The sequence below is a fragment of the Ranitomeya variabilis genome, chromosome 4 (genome assembly GCF_051348905.1).
Source record: "Ranitomeya variabilis isolate aRanVar5 chromosome 4, aRanVar5.hap1, whole genome shotgun sequence".
Lineage (NCBI taxonomy): Eukaryota > Metazoa > Chordata > Amphibia > Anura > Dendrobatidae > Ranitomeya > Ranitomeya variabilis.
The window spans coordinates 368,062,166-368,077,206 of NC_135235.1; the positions used below are offsets into that span (position 1 = coordinate 368,062,166).

The 15,041-nt window shown below is 44.1% G+C and overlaps 1 protein-coding gene across 4 annotated transcripts in view; it reads right to left on the minus strand.

Annotated features, from left to right (window-relative positions):
* Positions 1 to 1,524: 1,524 nt before the first annotated feature.
* The window catches only part of SPHK2 (sphingosine kinase 2), a 47,861-nt gene continuing 34,344 nt past the window's right edge, over positions 1,525 to 15,041 (minus strand). For 3 of the 4 annotated variants that reach the window (XM_077250723.1, XM_077250725.1, XM_077250724.1), the window contains 4 exons: positions 10,583 to 10,732; positions 10,408 to 10,502; positions 7,501 to 7,616; positions 1,525 to 4,662 (listed from right to left, as the gene is read on the minus strand). In XM_077250723.1, coding sequence (XP_077106838.1) covers positions 3,651 to 4,662; positions 7,501 to 7,616; positions 10,408 to 10,502; positions 10,583 to 10,732 — 1,373 coding nt within the window. In that variant the 3' untranslated portion in view covers positions 1,525 to 3,650. Of the gene's footprint in view, positions 4,663 to 7,500; positions 7,617 to 10,407; positions 10,503 to 10,582; positions 10,733 to 13,034; positions 14,783 to 15,041 lie in introns of those variants that run through there. The other variant, XM_077250727.1, reaches the window with a different exon arrangement.

Genomic DNA, 15,041 nt, shown 5'->3' on the forward strand with positions numbered 1-15,041 from the left:
GGTCGCTGCTGCACGCAATGTTGATTGTAAACAGATCAAGCAACTGACAGAATCTATGGATGGAAGGCTGTTGAGTGTCATCCTAAAGAAAGGTGGCTATATTGGTCATTAATTTTGGGGGTTTTGTTTTTGCATGTCAGAAATGTTTATTTCTAAATTTTGTGCAGTTATATTGGTTTACCTGATGAAAATAAACATGCGAGATGGGAATATTTGGTTTTTATTAAGTTGCCTAATAATTCTGCACAGTAATAGTTACCTGCACAAACAGATATCCTCCTATGATAGCCAAACCTATAAAAACCCCACTCCAACTTCCAAAAATATTAAGCCTTGATATTTATGAGTCTTTTGGGTTGATTGAGAACATAGTTGTTGATCAATAATAAAAATAATCCTCTAAAATACAACTTGCCTAATAATTCTGCACACAGTGTACAAGAAAACAGATATCTGAATGAGGCCTTCTCAGAAGCCCAAGAAGATCAAAGCGTCAATGATCCCAGCGGGTGCAGGTCAGAAGAACATGCCCATGTGTACTGAAGCCATACAGAGTGGCAGCTGTTTAAAAGTTGAAGGAGGGAGAGTTATTAGAGTGTACTACTGGAAATCGTTAAAATGTGAACACAGTCCTGTAGAAAATGCTTCTTACAGCAAGAAACAAGGTCATGATTTTTTAGTGGCCCACCCTTGTAGAAGGCAAAGCAAACACTCATGACTCCAACATAATGTTGATCTGTAGAAAAACAGGATAATTAGGACAATCAGACCCAAAGTGAAGGTCGACCCTTAATTACCATTTTATGTAAATAGGCATTAATCAGCACACCATTTATTTTGGTAGTGAGGAGGGGGAGGTAAAGCGCTAAATGCATTGTTACATCAAAAGGGAAGCGGTTATCTAATTCATGCTGCCAGAAACACGGGCAGGATCAGCGTCTCGCTGGGTTGTTACAGCCCTGAATGCCTTAAGGTACCTTCACACTAAACGATATCGCTAGCGATCCGTGACGTTGCAGCGTCCTGGCTAGCGATATCGTTGAGTTTGACACGCAGCAGCGATCAGGATCCTGCTGTGATATCGCTGGTCGTTGGTTAAAGTTCAGAACTTTATTTGGTCGTCAGATCGCCGTGTATCGTTGTGTTTGACAGCAAAAGCAACGATACCAGCGATGTTTTACAATGGTAACCAGGGTAAATATCGGGTTACTAAGCGCAGGGCCGCGCTTAGTAACCCGATGTTTACCCTGGTTACCAGTGTAAAATGTAAAAAAACCAAACTACATACTCACCTTCGCGTCCCCCAGCATCCGCTTCCTGCACTGACTGAGCGCCGGCCGTAAAGTGAAAGCACAGCACAGCGGTGACGTCACCGCTCTGCTGTTAGGGCCGGCGCTCAGTCAGTGCAGGAAGCGGACGCCGGGGGACGCGAAGGTGAGTATGTAGTGTTTGTTTTTTTACATTTTACACTGGTAACCAGGGTAAACATCGGGTTACTAAGCGCGGCCCTGCGCTTAGCAACCCGATGTTTACCCTGGTTACCCGGGGACCTCGGCATCGTTGGTCGCTGGAGAGCTGTCTGTGTGACAGCTCTCCAGCGACCAAACAGCGACGCTGCAGCGATCGGCATCGCTGTCTGTATCGCTGCAGCGTCGCTTAGTGTGACGGTACCTTTAAGAACATCGCGGTGTTTCAGAGTAAATATATTTTGAAAAGTTGTCCGGGGATTATGCAGCCTGGATGACAAGTCTGAAGAAGGTCCCCACTGACTTTTTCCCCTCCAGATTGCTCATTACTGAGAGGCGTTTCCCTGTCAAAGGAATCAGGGCGGGGACATGACTCGGACTTGTCATCTGAGCCACAAGGGTGCAGGGCAGCGCCCTCATTTGCATATACATGAAAAGTGAAATTTTTCAGCAACTACACTACTACAATGTATATGTTACTAGTATGATTTTCATAAGGGCTAAGTCCCATGTATAGGTATTTAATGAGTTGAAGTTGCATTTTGGGGATGACAGACTCCCTTTAAACTGTTGGCAGTTCTTGTAACGTCATAACGAACTGCAAACATTAGTTCGGTCATTGTGACAAATGCCCTGAACTGATGACTGGTGCCCCCGGTAGCAGCAGTTAGTAAATAAATGGTGGTGGTTTGTAGCCCAGAATGGAATATTTTTAAAGAATAAAAGCATCCAGATTCTTGAGTTTATGTTTAACACCTCAATGTAAGCGCCATGGCTTCCCTTAACTAAGGCTACTTTCACACTAGCGTCGGTACGGGCCCATCGCAGTGCGTTGGGCCGACGCATACTGTGAAATAAAAGCACAATGGGGGCAGCGGATGCAGTTTTTCAACGCATCCGCTGCCCCATTGTAATGTCCGGGGAGGAGGGGGCGGAGTTCCGGCCGCGCATGAGCGGTCGGAAATGGCGGACACAACGCACCAAAAATGTTACATGTAACTTTTTTTGTGCAGACGGTCTGCCAAAACACGACGCATCCGTCGCACGACGGATGCGATGTGTGGCAATGCGTCGCTAATGCAAGCCTATGGAGAAAAAACGCATCCTGCGGGCAACTTTGCAGGATGCGTTTTTTCTCCAAAACGACACATTGCGACATGCGTCGTACGACGCTAGTGTGAAAGTAGCCTAAGGCATGAAAGATAAGGCCAGGGAAATGTCCTACATACAGGCCAGAAAGTGGCACGTTTAGATATTTCCCCAAGTAGTCTCCACACAGAATTAGCCTCATGAGCTGAAACTTGGCCATCGGCAACCTCCCAAATAACCTGGGACCACACTCGGAGTTGGAGCAGTTGCTGACAAAACTGGTGAGGTCAGGAATGGCAAGAAACTCCTCAGCGTTTAGATGGAGTTCTTCTTTAAGGGGATACACTGAACATGCCTGTAGATATGATGATTAAGCCTCATAGCAAAAAGGTCTCATCTAGACAATTCTGCTAACAGCTGACGAAAAGGGTCTCCAGAAGGAGGATCACATATTCTCGTCATGTCAACGTGTGTAAGATTTTCGTTCCTTGCAACGTCTACATCTACTGATGTGCGGTTCTGTGCTTCACTTGCAGGTTATTGCTGAGGATTACATTCACAGGAGATGAGGAGTGCCATTTGTGGTACGGGAGATCGAGCTGTGCGAGCCATTACTGTAACCCAACAGCCTGACCATGCCTGACTACAATTTAACACTATTGCTATTAAATACATTTGGAAAGGTTCAGCATATGAAAAAAACACAAAAAACGATCTAGCCAGAAATTACTCTGATGACAAACATACTCCTGTTTTTCTATCATGTAGAACATGCATCAGCTGACCATTAGTTCTTAGGAAGCTCATAATAATGGAATAGTACGACTGATAAGACTCTTCCAGCAAGCAGATCTATGTAAGAGCAGTCTAAAAATATAGCTTGCCTAAAGTGTTATCCTAGCAGATTCTCATAAAACATAAGGAACAGATCCAAAGACATGCTCCAGCCGGTGACTAGCACCCGGTATAGCAGTAGTAGGCACATGCCACAAATTAAATCAACCTTAAGTTTCTAGCCCTGTACTTATATCTCAATCAATGGAAAGCAAAGGAAGAAAGAATCTCTGCATAAAATCATGTGGAAAAAAGCAAAGTTTAGAAAGAGCTCATACGGATTCGGTCACACCCACTTATAACATTTGAAAGTCCATGGTGTATTTGTGCCTGAACGGGGCCATACTCCACCCGCTCGCCATCCACAGTCAGAATCCCTTTTCTTGTAAGAGGCTCTAGGCGAAAAGCTTGAACAGGGACGTGGACAAGGTAAGGACACTCAAGCTCAATGTGCGTTCCCTTTTCCATCGCCAAAAAGAGCCGTACAAGGGCTGTCCGAGAGATTCCAGCTTTCACAAAGAATAAATGTATTAAACCATCGTCCAAGCAGGAAAATGGCGCAGTAAAGAGATCTGCCCCAAGGTGAGTCTGATACATACCCAATACCAGAACAAAGTCTTCTTCTACAGTGACCCAGGACTTGGGCACGGGCTGATTAAGGGGCGGTAAGAGATCATCCTCGGGTCCATTAACATGATTATGTGTAGGCGGCTCTTTGTCATTTGGCAATAACACATCTTGTTGCATTTGGTCATCAGGAACAGAATCGAAGGTGAACCTAGAAGTGTTTAGTGCAGTTGGTGAACCTGGAGAAGGGGATGTTTCAAAGCTTGGTAGCTCACCAGTGTCGAATGCAGCAGAGCTTCGCTTACACATGACATTGCGCTCCTCACAGAGACCGATGTCAGAAATGGTTCTATGCAGCTGAGACCTCTTCAGTGGAGAAAGGTTCCCATTAGGAGACAAGGTGATACTTCTGCAGATGGGGCGATGAGCATCAAGTACTGGCAGATAAGAGAGCCGGCCTCTGTAAGTGCGCAGGGAAGCCACCCTAACCATTGTGCCTACAGTGAAACGTGCAGAACCCATGTGTCTATACTTTTCACTTTCAATGTCTACATCTGAAATGAATCCCCAGGCTACACTCAAAAATGAGAAAAAGCGAGCTCCTGAGCAGGTCGTCACAGACACGAGGTCCATAGGCATAACAGTACCACGGCACAGCAGTAAGATACAGTTAAGTAGCAGCTCAGACCCCATCGCCTGGTCAAACCTGGAAGAGATAAAAGTAAAAAAGTATAAGGAACTTTACAGCTTGTTATGCACACATGTATAATAAGCACGTGGCTATGTTTAAGTGGCAAGAGCAAACAAAGCATGGCAGTATCTGAACAGTTAGCATAGAGAATTTATCAGCACCAAGGGGCCATTTAGACGAAAAGACAGCAGATCGTTGGTCAATCAATGGCCGGCTTACATTGGCTGACCAGAACTTTATGTCCACAGAATGACCTTTAATACTATGGTTGCATGCGAAAAGAATACAGTCATCCACAGGATAATGTGCTGCCGATAATGATATCAATGAGCACAGAATGTTTCCACATCTGATCAATGCTCATTCCAAATTACCAGGGCTTTTGATGTGCCCACTAAATGCCCTTCTAAATTCTCAATCGTGGATGGACTAGAACGCTTTATGGGCCTGACCAAGTGACAAGCATGTGTAGGATCTGGATAACAGATTAGCTAGTTCTGATATGAAGCAAGACCTAAAGGCCCATTTAGAGTGTTCCTATTAACCCCTTAACGGCCAGGGGTATTTCCGTTTTGGTTTTTCACTCCCCTTCTTCCCACAGCCATAACTTTTTAATTTTTTGGTCAATATGGCCATGTGAGGGCTTGTATTTTGAAGGACAAGTTGTACTTTTGAAAGACACCATTGGATTTAACATACCATGTACTGGAAAACGGGAAACAAATTCCAAGTGTGGTGAAATTGCAAAAAAAAAGTGCAATTCTACATTTTTTTTTTTTTAAACCATGTTCACTAAATGCTAAAACTGACCTGCCATTATGATTCTCCAGGTCATTACGAGTTCACAGACACCAAACATGTCTAGGTTCTTTTTTATTAAACTAGTGACAAAAAATTTCAAAGTTTGTTAATTCCAAAGTATGTTAAAAAAAGAAAAAAAAGCGCCATTTTCCGAAACCCATAGCGTCTCTATTTTTCGTGATCTGGGGTCGGGTGAGGGCTTATTTTTTGCATAACGAGCTGACATTTTTAATGATACCATTTTGGTGCAGATTCGATCTTTTGATTGCATTTTATCGATTGTGTTAATTGTTTCTTTTTATATTGATAGATCGGGCGATTCAAAATGCAGCGATAACATATGTATATAATTGGTTTTTTTTATTTATTTTCAAGGGGGCAAAAGGAGGGCGATTTGAACTTTTTTTTTTAAAAACATTTTTTTTTTTTTTACTTTTTGCATGCTTCAATAGTCTCCACGGGAGACTAGAAGCTGCAATAGTTTGATCGCCTGCAAGGAGTTTTTATGGGCATCTTCCAGGTTCTCCAATTTCCTCCTACTCTAAAAGGCCTACTAATAGGGAATTTGTGAGCCCCAATGGGGACAGTGATGATGTCTGTAAAGTAATGTAGAAATTAATGGCTGTAGAAATTAATAGTGCTATATAAGCAAGTAAAATAATAATCAATCTAAACAAGCCATCAATCACCCGATGTATAAGATGTTTTTTCATCTGATTAAATTATTTTTAAGTTTAAAAATCATTGTGCTGCGGAGCATAAAACGCTCTATACACACAGATCAATCGTAGTAACAATTCTTCTGTGTGCATGGAAGCACGTTTGGCATGTCTAGACAGTCCATTAAACAACTACCAATCAGCGGGCAGAGCTGGACTGTCCACTGCAGCCTAACAGTAAAGGCCTCACAATAAGGGCGCATACAAAAGTCTGTGCAAATGGGTCGGAGATTGGACCGCAATGCATGGGTCTGGCCATGGGTCTCCCGGCCGGAGCGTCACAGACTCATAGAAATACATAACGCTCGGGACAGGAGAGCTGTAACCAGTGGATGCATTGCGGGCCAATCTCAGAACGTCTGAAAGCACTCTAACAAAGTTGTCGGGACCATATAAATGTCAACGTCGTATTCCCACCAAGTCCATTAGTGGTCCTACAATGAAACTAAAGCAGTTTTTGCCAACACCTTCCTATCAGCTCTCGCTGTCCTTTATCTTTATTTCCTATATAAAAAAGGCCCAAATATGATTTTTATGTGCAAAGTCAGCAGAAACCCCCTGCTGCATGGGGATGTACTGGTGCCCCCCTTACTTCCCACAGTATGTGACCTGACGAAGTTCTGCCTTCCTGATATTAGGATCTCCTTAGATCTTTTTCTTGCGGTCAGTCATGATTAGTCCATGTATTACATATCACGTGCTAGAAAATGTGCTGCAACTACAGAAATAGAAGTTCAATTCCACAAATCCAGTGGAAGCGCTGCTCACGCGAAACAGCTGTCATCCTATTTCACTACACGTTCTCCCTGTCTGAACTGCTAATGTCTCAATAAAGGAAATTTTTATCGGGAAGGTGAGGGCACACTATTTTTTCTATTGTTTGAACTTTGCATGTCACTACAGGTGTTGCACCCTATATCCCGCATTTTTGGAAGCATATAAGCACTAGCAGCAGTGGATGGTAATAGAGACGGAGGTACAACAGGGTCAGAAAAAAATAATCTGCACCGCTGCTGTGCTTTTTCGTTTAACAGAAATAGAAGTTCCAGGTCTTAAATTCAGCATTCAGATGAAAGGGGTTGTGCACGGCCTCTCATTCCTGCGTCAGGTGTTGGAAGAGCTCGCTGGGCAGGATAGTTACCACTATCGGACACCCAAGCTGTCTTGGTAACTTTCCACGCTGCGGGCAGAGAAGAGTCTCAGCGCCAATGTGGAAAGAAGAAACGCAGCAGATGACAAGCAATGAAAGTCTTAACTGTCCCTAGCCACAAAAACCCTTTCCTAAACGTTCCACCAAATCCCACTCCTTGCTCGGACTGATCCGGTGCCTTACCCTGCGTGATAGTTAATTGCTCCAGCTAAGGCATTTCCTGAGCCACAGGGAAGAATTCCAACCGGCATCTTTATTGCATCCTCCCAGTCAGGGCGCTCCATCAGGCCGTTCACAACCTGCACAGGATTTACAAAGACAACATACAGTAAAGCGTACAGTGTATCCGTTCACAGGCCTCAGGATGGGGACTAAAGGGGATCCATCAATGGGGGACCATACATGTCAGCTGGATCCGCCGGCATTGACTGCTTCGTCCGACACACTAATGTGTATGGGGGGCCGGCCGACTGAAGTTGATCTGCCGAGACCAATTTCAGAGTGACAATAACACTGTTCTCCCTGAGATTAGTGCTGGCCCATGTGTCAATTGATGGCTTCCTGGAGAACACAGGAGCTGAACAATGGCTCCTGTGTGTAGGAGAGTCAGCTGAACATTCGGCCGAAGCATCATTTGGCCCACAGCCATGTAAAGTGTATGGTCAGCCTAAGATCGCCCCCACCCAAACCCCATATATCAGCATGCAAGTGCAAGTCTTTGAAATGGAAATCCATCAACAACTTTACATCTTTTGTTACTGTATTTCTAATTAGCATTTAAATTAACATGCAAATGAGGCGTTAAGATCTTTGGACCTAACAAAGCACTTAAAAGGGTTGTTCCGTTTCAATAATATTTCTTTTCAGGCTCCAGTTTGCTGTAAACCCCCCAAAATAAAATCGGGCTGTACTCCTCTTCCCTTGGTCCACCACCATTGGCCGCGGTGCTGACTGCACTTCAACAGCACAGCAGCCAATCAGTGACAGAGAAAAAGCTCTGTTTGTCCAAGTCAGACAACCTCTAATGGCCGTTTCACTACAATGAGGAAGATTTATCAATATTGTTTGGGGGAATAACCCACAATAACACCTTGATCACAGAGGAGAGGTGATAAGACGCCGATTTCTGGGGTATTACCACTATCCAGTGAGAAAAAGAAAGGGTGTCATAAGTCAGAGTGAAAGGCTAGCAGACTGACTGAGGTAGGCGCGCACAACAATTGGGTGTCACACACAAAGAACTGAGAGATGACAAATCACTGTCCTACATATTATCAGAAGCGAAGTTTCAACAATAACCGTTACATGCAGGGTTTTCTCAGCAGCTAAACTTGCTCGCTTAGCATAAAGTGAAGAGTTCAAATCCCCATTATTCACAGTTCTGGCTGCGTTTTTCATGTGCGCATTAGGCCTCTTTCACACGTCTGTCTTATTCCGTCACAATGCGTCGTTTTGTGAAAAAACGGATCCAGCAAATGTTTCTGCTGGATCTGTTATTTCCTCAGACTTGTAGCGACAGATTGTGATGGATGGCCTTCCGTTTCATCCGTTGTGCGCTGGATCTGTCATAAAATTGCTGTCTGTCGGGCAGAGACAACGCACATAGAAACGGTTTTTGTGCACGTCGGAAAATCGCCCAATGACGGATCCTGCACCATCCGTCATTGGCTATAATAGAAGCCTATGGGCGCAGGATCCGTCACTGACTGTCAAAAGCAGGAATCCAGCGACGGATGCAGTCATTTGAAACTGAGCATGCGCAGAAGAATTTCCTGTCAGGGAAATTCTCTCTCGCTCGCTCTCTTTTTGCTATTGATGCTGCCTATGCAGAATATCAAAATTTTTTATTTTTTAACATGGGTTGTCTTGTGTATGCGTTTTTGCAGCGGAAAAACACGGGGAAGACTCATACACAACGTGTGCACATAGCCAATTCTGGCAACAACTGCCTCGACTGGTCAGTCAAAAAAACGGACCCAGTGCACCCATTTTTTTTTTTTTTTTTTTACAATCTGCACAGGATCGGTCTTTTCAACATTTTGACGGATTGTGACCGATTGTTAAAACCGGAAGAATGAAAGAGGCCTTACTTGTGAGATTTGTTTAGAGTACATGTTTAAAATTGTTATATTCATCAAAAATGCAGGAGTATTTTTTGCAGCATTTGTTCACTTTCTCTTTTTTTTTTTCTTCTCGCCCATAAAAAGCAAAGACTGAAAGTATTGACAAAAAAAAGCGCAGCAGTTTTCCAATTCAGTCAAGAAAAAAAAAAACAACAAGATGTGTGTATGAGATTTCGGAAATCTTAGCTGTTGCTGGTACTGTAAAGCGCAGCTTTTCATTTGCATAAAAAATGATGCAAAAAAAAAGCAATGTGTGAATATAGCCTTCGGCCATGTTTACGCAGGGAGCTTTTGCAGAATTTTTTTTCTGCGGAAAAAAAAAAGCTGCGTTTTACAGCACCAGCAAAAGCCAGGAGATTTCAGAGCACACACTTTTTCCCCCTGACTGAATTTGAGAAAAAAAAACCAACTCTGGAGTTTGTTCTCGTTGCGCCATTTACTGATCGGATAAATTTTTTTTTATATCACAGACATTTCTAAACGCAGCAATAGCAAATGTGTATTTTTTAATTGTTTTTCTAATGGGGGAAGATTTTAATGTTTTTATTTATTTTTACTTTTTTTTTTTTTTACTACTTTTTACTTAATAACCCCCCCCCCCTTAGTGACCAGGCCACTGGGGAGAAAAAAAAACAAAAACGTATTGGTGGTCACTAAAAGGTTAATGCCCCCCTCCCCCATGACAATCTCCTATTAATGCCTGCCACAGTCACAGTTCTCAGGAGTATCGTGATGACAGACACGGGGTTTTTCTGCAGCCCCCCGGCTGTCATGACAATCCTTCGGGGCACCACGATCATGTGTCAGGGGTGTCGATTGACAGGACTTATTATATCAGCCATAAAGTGCAGGGGAACATTCGCACTCAGCACCAGAGCTCGCATAAAAGGCATGACGTAAATATAAGTCATCGGTCGTTAAGGGGTTAAATGTCATTATTGCTTATGAAAAGTATCTGGTAACTCACCTCAAAGAGAAGTCCATCTCCAGAGATGACCACTATACCATCCCACTCTTCCAAATTAATGCTCTGCACCAGCTCTCGGGCATGATTTTGTCTTTCTAAGACATCAAAAAAAAGACAAATGCTAAAGATACAGCAAGAACCATCCTATAGCAATGATCATAAACTAAGGGTCTACCTGTTTGGATAAGGTTATAGCTGATGTCTGCTTCCGTAATGATGGGCAGGATGTGTGTGTGACACTGTTGCAAGGCGTTGCCCCGTCCTCCACATGGATTCAGTAAAAGCATTAAACGCCGGGGCTTGGGCTGTAGAGTTAGAGAAATCTCTGGAGGAAAAACACAAAGATTGTAAAAATGTAGAGAGAAAAGCAGCAGAAATGCAGAAGAGCACAAAGTTACAAAAGTGGCAGAAGAGCACAAAGTTACCAGATGGCAGGATCAGCTTCTACTACAATGACATTGGGAGGGGTCATGGATATCATATCGATGGGAGTCCGGCACCTGTGACCCCAACCAATCAGCTGCTGTCCGCTCCAGTAGGAGCCAGATGTAATCACAACGGATGCCATAGCCCGGCCACACTGCTTAGTGGCCATTCCAGGTACTACAGATCTGTTCTTATTCAAATGCTTATTATAGGACACAGACTGAAAATACAGGGTTCACACATTCACTAAAGTCTTATGTACAGCGCCTTCTGACCGCAGAGATCATCTGTGAAGAAAACAGACGAGTGCCCTGATGAAAAAAAAATATCACATTTTACTCTGTTAATCTACGAGTCCCTGTTCATCTGAGATTTTTTTTCTCAGCTGAAATCAGACTGAAACAAAAAAAGAAAAAAAAAAAAATCACACGACACTCGGACCATGCAAGTGCTGCCCATGCAAGTGCTGTCCAATTTTTACACTCAAAAGTCCTTTGAAAAGCCAGCAATTAATCAGTCGCGTACAGTAACATCACAGCGTGACCTGATAGATATAAAAGAGGCCAGTCACATATATAATTCCCGTATATATTCGAGTATAAGCCGAGATGTTCAGCCCCTTTTTTTTTAGGCTGAAAGTGCCCCTCTCGGCTTATACTCGAGTCATTGTCCCAGGGGGTCGGCGGGGGAGCGGCAGCTGTCAAATCATACTCACCTGCTCCCGGCGTGGTCTCTGCACTTTCCTGCATCTCCTGGCGCTGGCAGCTCTTCCTGTGTTCACCGGTCACGTGGTACTGCTCATTAAAGGAATGAATATGGACGCGACTCCACTCCCATAGGGGTGGAGCGCATATTCATGACTTTAATGAGCAGTACCAGTGACCACTGAACACAGGAACTAGTTGCCGGTGCCACAGACCATCGCATCAGAGAAGCTGCCAGGGACCGCGCCGGGAGGGTGAGCATTGCGATATTCACCTGTCCCCGTTCCACTGCCGGGCTTCGTCTTCCGCATCCTCTGGCTGTGACATTCAGGTCAGAGGGAGCAATGACATGATTAGTGCGCGCCCTCTGCCTGAACAGTCACTGCAGAGACTCGAAAGACAGCTGCACCTGGCGGTGGAACGGGGACAGGTGAATATCACAAGTGCCGGTGTCCCCGCCTGCTCAGGACAAGAGGCTAGTAAGTTTTTTTTTTTTTTTTTTTAAATCGCAGCAGCATTATATGGGGCATAATACTCTATGGAGCATCTTAGGCTGCGTGTCCACGATCAGGATGGCCGGCGGTATCGCCGGAGCGGCGAAGCCGCTCGGCGCTAAGCCCCGCCCCCTTTCTGGGACACGATGATGCCGGATGTGTACAGTACACATCCGGGATCATCGCACCCCTCGCCATAGGGCCCTGTGATATTACCTGCGGCGACGCAGTGTCGCCGCAGGTAGCACGGACATGCTGCGATCTGAAAAGACGCGCAGCATGTCCGGAGTCGCAGGCCCGCCGTGTGCGGGTTTCCACGCATAGTGGACACGGGATTTCAAAAAATCCCCTCCACTATGCTGGAACATCTGGACGCTGCGTGTTTGACGCTGCAGCGTCAAACAAGCAGCGTTTACTTACCGTGGACACACGGCCTTATGGGGCCATAATCAACCTTTATGCAGCATTGTATGGGGTAAATGTTTCTATGGAGCATCTTATGTAGCCATCATTAACCTTTGTGCAGCATTATATGGGGCAAATGTTTCTACGGAGCATGTTATGGGGCCATAATTAACCTTAGTGCAGCATTATATGGGGTAAATGTTTCTATGGAGCATCTTATGTAGCCATCATTAACCCCTTAGTGACAGCCAATTTGATACTTAATGACCGGGCCAATTTTTACAATTCTGACCACTGTCACTTTATGAGGTTATAACTCTGGAATGCTTTAACGGATCCCGCTGATTCTGAGACTGTTTTTTCGTGAAATATTGTACTTCATATTAGTGGTAACATTTCTTCGATATTACTTGCGATTATTTATGAAAAAAAAGGAAATATGGCGAAAATTTTTAAAATTTTGCAATTTTCAAACTTTGTATTTTTATGCCCTTAAATCAGAGAGATATTTCACACAAAATAGTTAATAAGTAACATTTCCCACATGTCTACTTTACATCAGCACAATTTTGGAAACAAAAATACGTACGCTACTCACCTGGTAGCAGTGTTTTTTCAGGAGCCATGACAGCACAACGAGAGAGGGGATCCGCCCTTCAGGGACAGGAAACCTACAGACATAAAAGGGCGGTACCTCTGCCTCGCATCAGTTAGTTCCAGAGCATGAGAGGACCTCCTTGGTTAGTAATACAGAAACAGCATAAACTTTGATACAATTTATTAATTAAGTGAACATATCTTTTTCAAAAGAGGAAAATAGCGAAAGTGTTGAGCCATCCGAGAAAGAATAGGGTAGGGAATGTAAGGGTGCTGTCATGGCTCCTGAAAAAACACTGCAACCAGGTAAGTAGCGTACGTATTTATTCAGTCACCATGACAGCACAACGAGAGACTTTCAGAGAAAAAAGAAACATTAGGGAGGGATAACAGCCTCAAGCACCCTTCTCCCAAACGTGAGGTCAGAGGAGCTACCCAGGTCTAATCTATAGTGTCTCAGAAAGGTAGAAGGAGAAGACCATGTGGCCGCCTTACATATGTCTTCAATCGACACCTCGGACCTCTCTGCCCAGGACGTTGCTACAGCTCGAGTAGAGTGAGCCTTTATACCTTCTGGGATTTCAACGCCACCTGCAGTATAAGCGAGAGATATCGCCTCCCTGATCCATCTGGCTAAAGTGTTTTTGGATACTCTACAACCCTTTCTAACACCTTGATAAGATATAAAAAGGGAATTATCTTTCTTCCAGGGATCTGTAACTGAAATGTACTTAAGGAGGCATCTTCTCACATCTAGGGAATGAAAATTACATTCTTTATCATTAGCGGGATTGGAACAGAATGATGGCAAAACCACTTCCTGTAACCTATGGAATTTTGTAGCTACTTTAGGAAGATAGAGGGGATCAGGTTTCATAATAACTATCTTCTCTAAACTGCATGTATGGCGGTTGTCTAGATAAGGCCTGTAGATCACTAACCCTTCTTGCCGACGTGAGGGCAACCAGAAGGGCTGTTTTGATCGACAGGATTTTTACTGAAATAGTATCAATAGGCTCAAAAGGAGTTTGTGTTAGAGCTGAAAGAACCAGATTTAGATCCCATGGAACTATGTTTTGCTTAATAACAGGTCTAGATCTAGTAACCGCCTTGAAGAATCTAGAAATCCAGTAATTGCTGGCTAGGTTAGAGTTGTACAGTGCTCCTAGAGCAGACACTTGGACTCTAAGAGTGCTAGTGGCTAAGCCTAACTCTAAACCTTTTTGTAGAAATTCTAGAATTTGATTAATACAAGGTTCTTGGTCAATTTGTGCCCCTGAAATTGACAAGAACTTCTTCCAAATTCTGACATAGATGTTAGTAGTAGAGGTTTTTCTACTTTTAAGAAGTGTATTAACCAAATGCCTAGAGAACCCCTTCCCCTTTAGCAGCGACCTCTCAAATTCCACGCTGCTAGGTGTAAGTTGGCTACCCGTGGATGGAGTATTGGACCCTGAGAGAGGAGATCTGGCAGTTCTGGGAGGATCCATGGCTGAGTGACTGACATCTTCCTCAGCCAAGGAAACCATGACCTCCTGGGCCAGAACGGGGCTATCAAGATCACGCGGGCCCCGTCTTCCCGAATCTTCCTCAGAACTATCGGTATCAGGTTTAGAGGGGGAAAAGCATATGCGAGACCGAAGCGCCATGGTATTAAGAGAGCGTCCACTGCATACGGGTTGTCTCTTGGATTTAGGGAGCAGAATCGGTGTAGTTTTTTGTTTTCTTGGCTGGCAAAAAGGTCTATCTCTGGATATTTCCATAAGTGAATGATCTGATTGAAGATGGTTGGGTTTAAAGACCAATCCCCCTGTCTGAGCTTGTTGCGGCTTAGATAGTCGGCCATGGTGTTGAGCTTTCCTTTTATATGAAGTGCCGTGAGGGTTAGTAGGTGATTCTCGGCCACCTGAAATATACGATCCGCGATCTCCATTAGTGAACTGATTAATGTAGGCCACGGTTACCTGGTTGTCCGAGAACAGCCTGACGTGACGACCCTGTAGGGGTA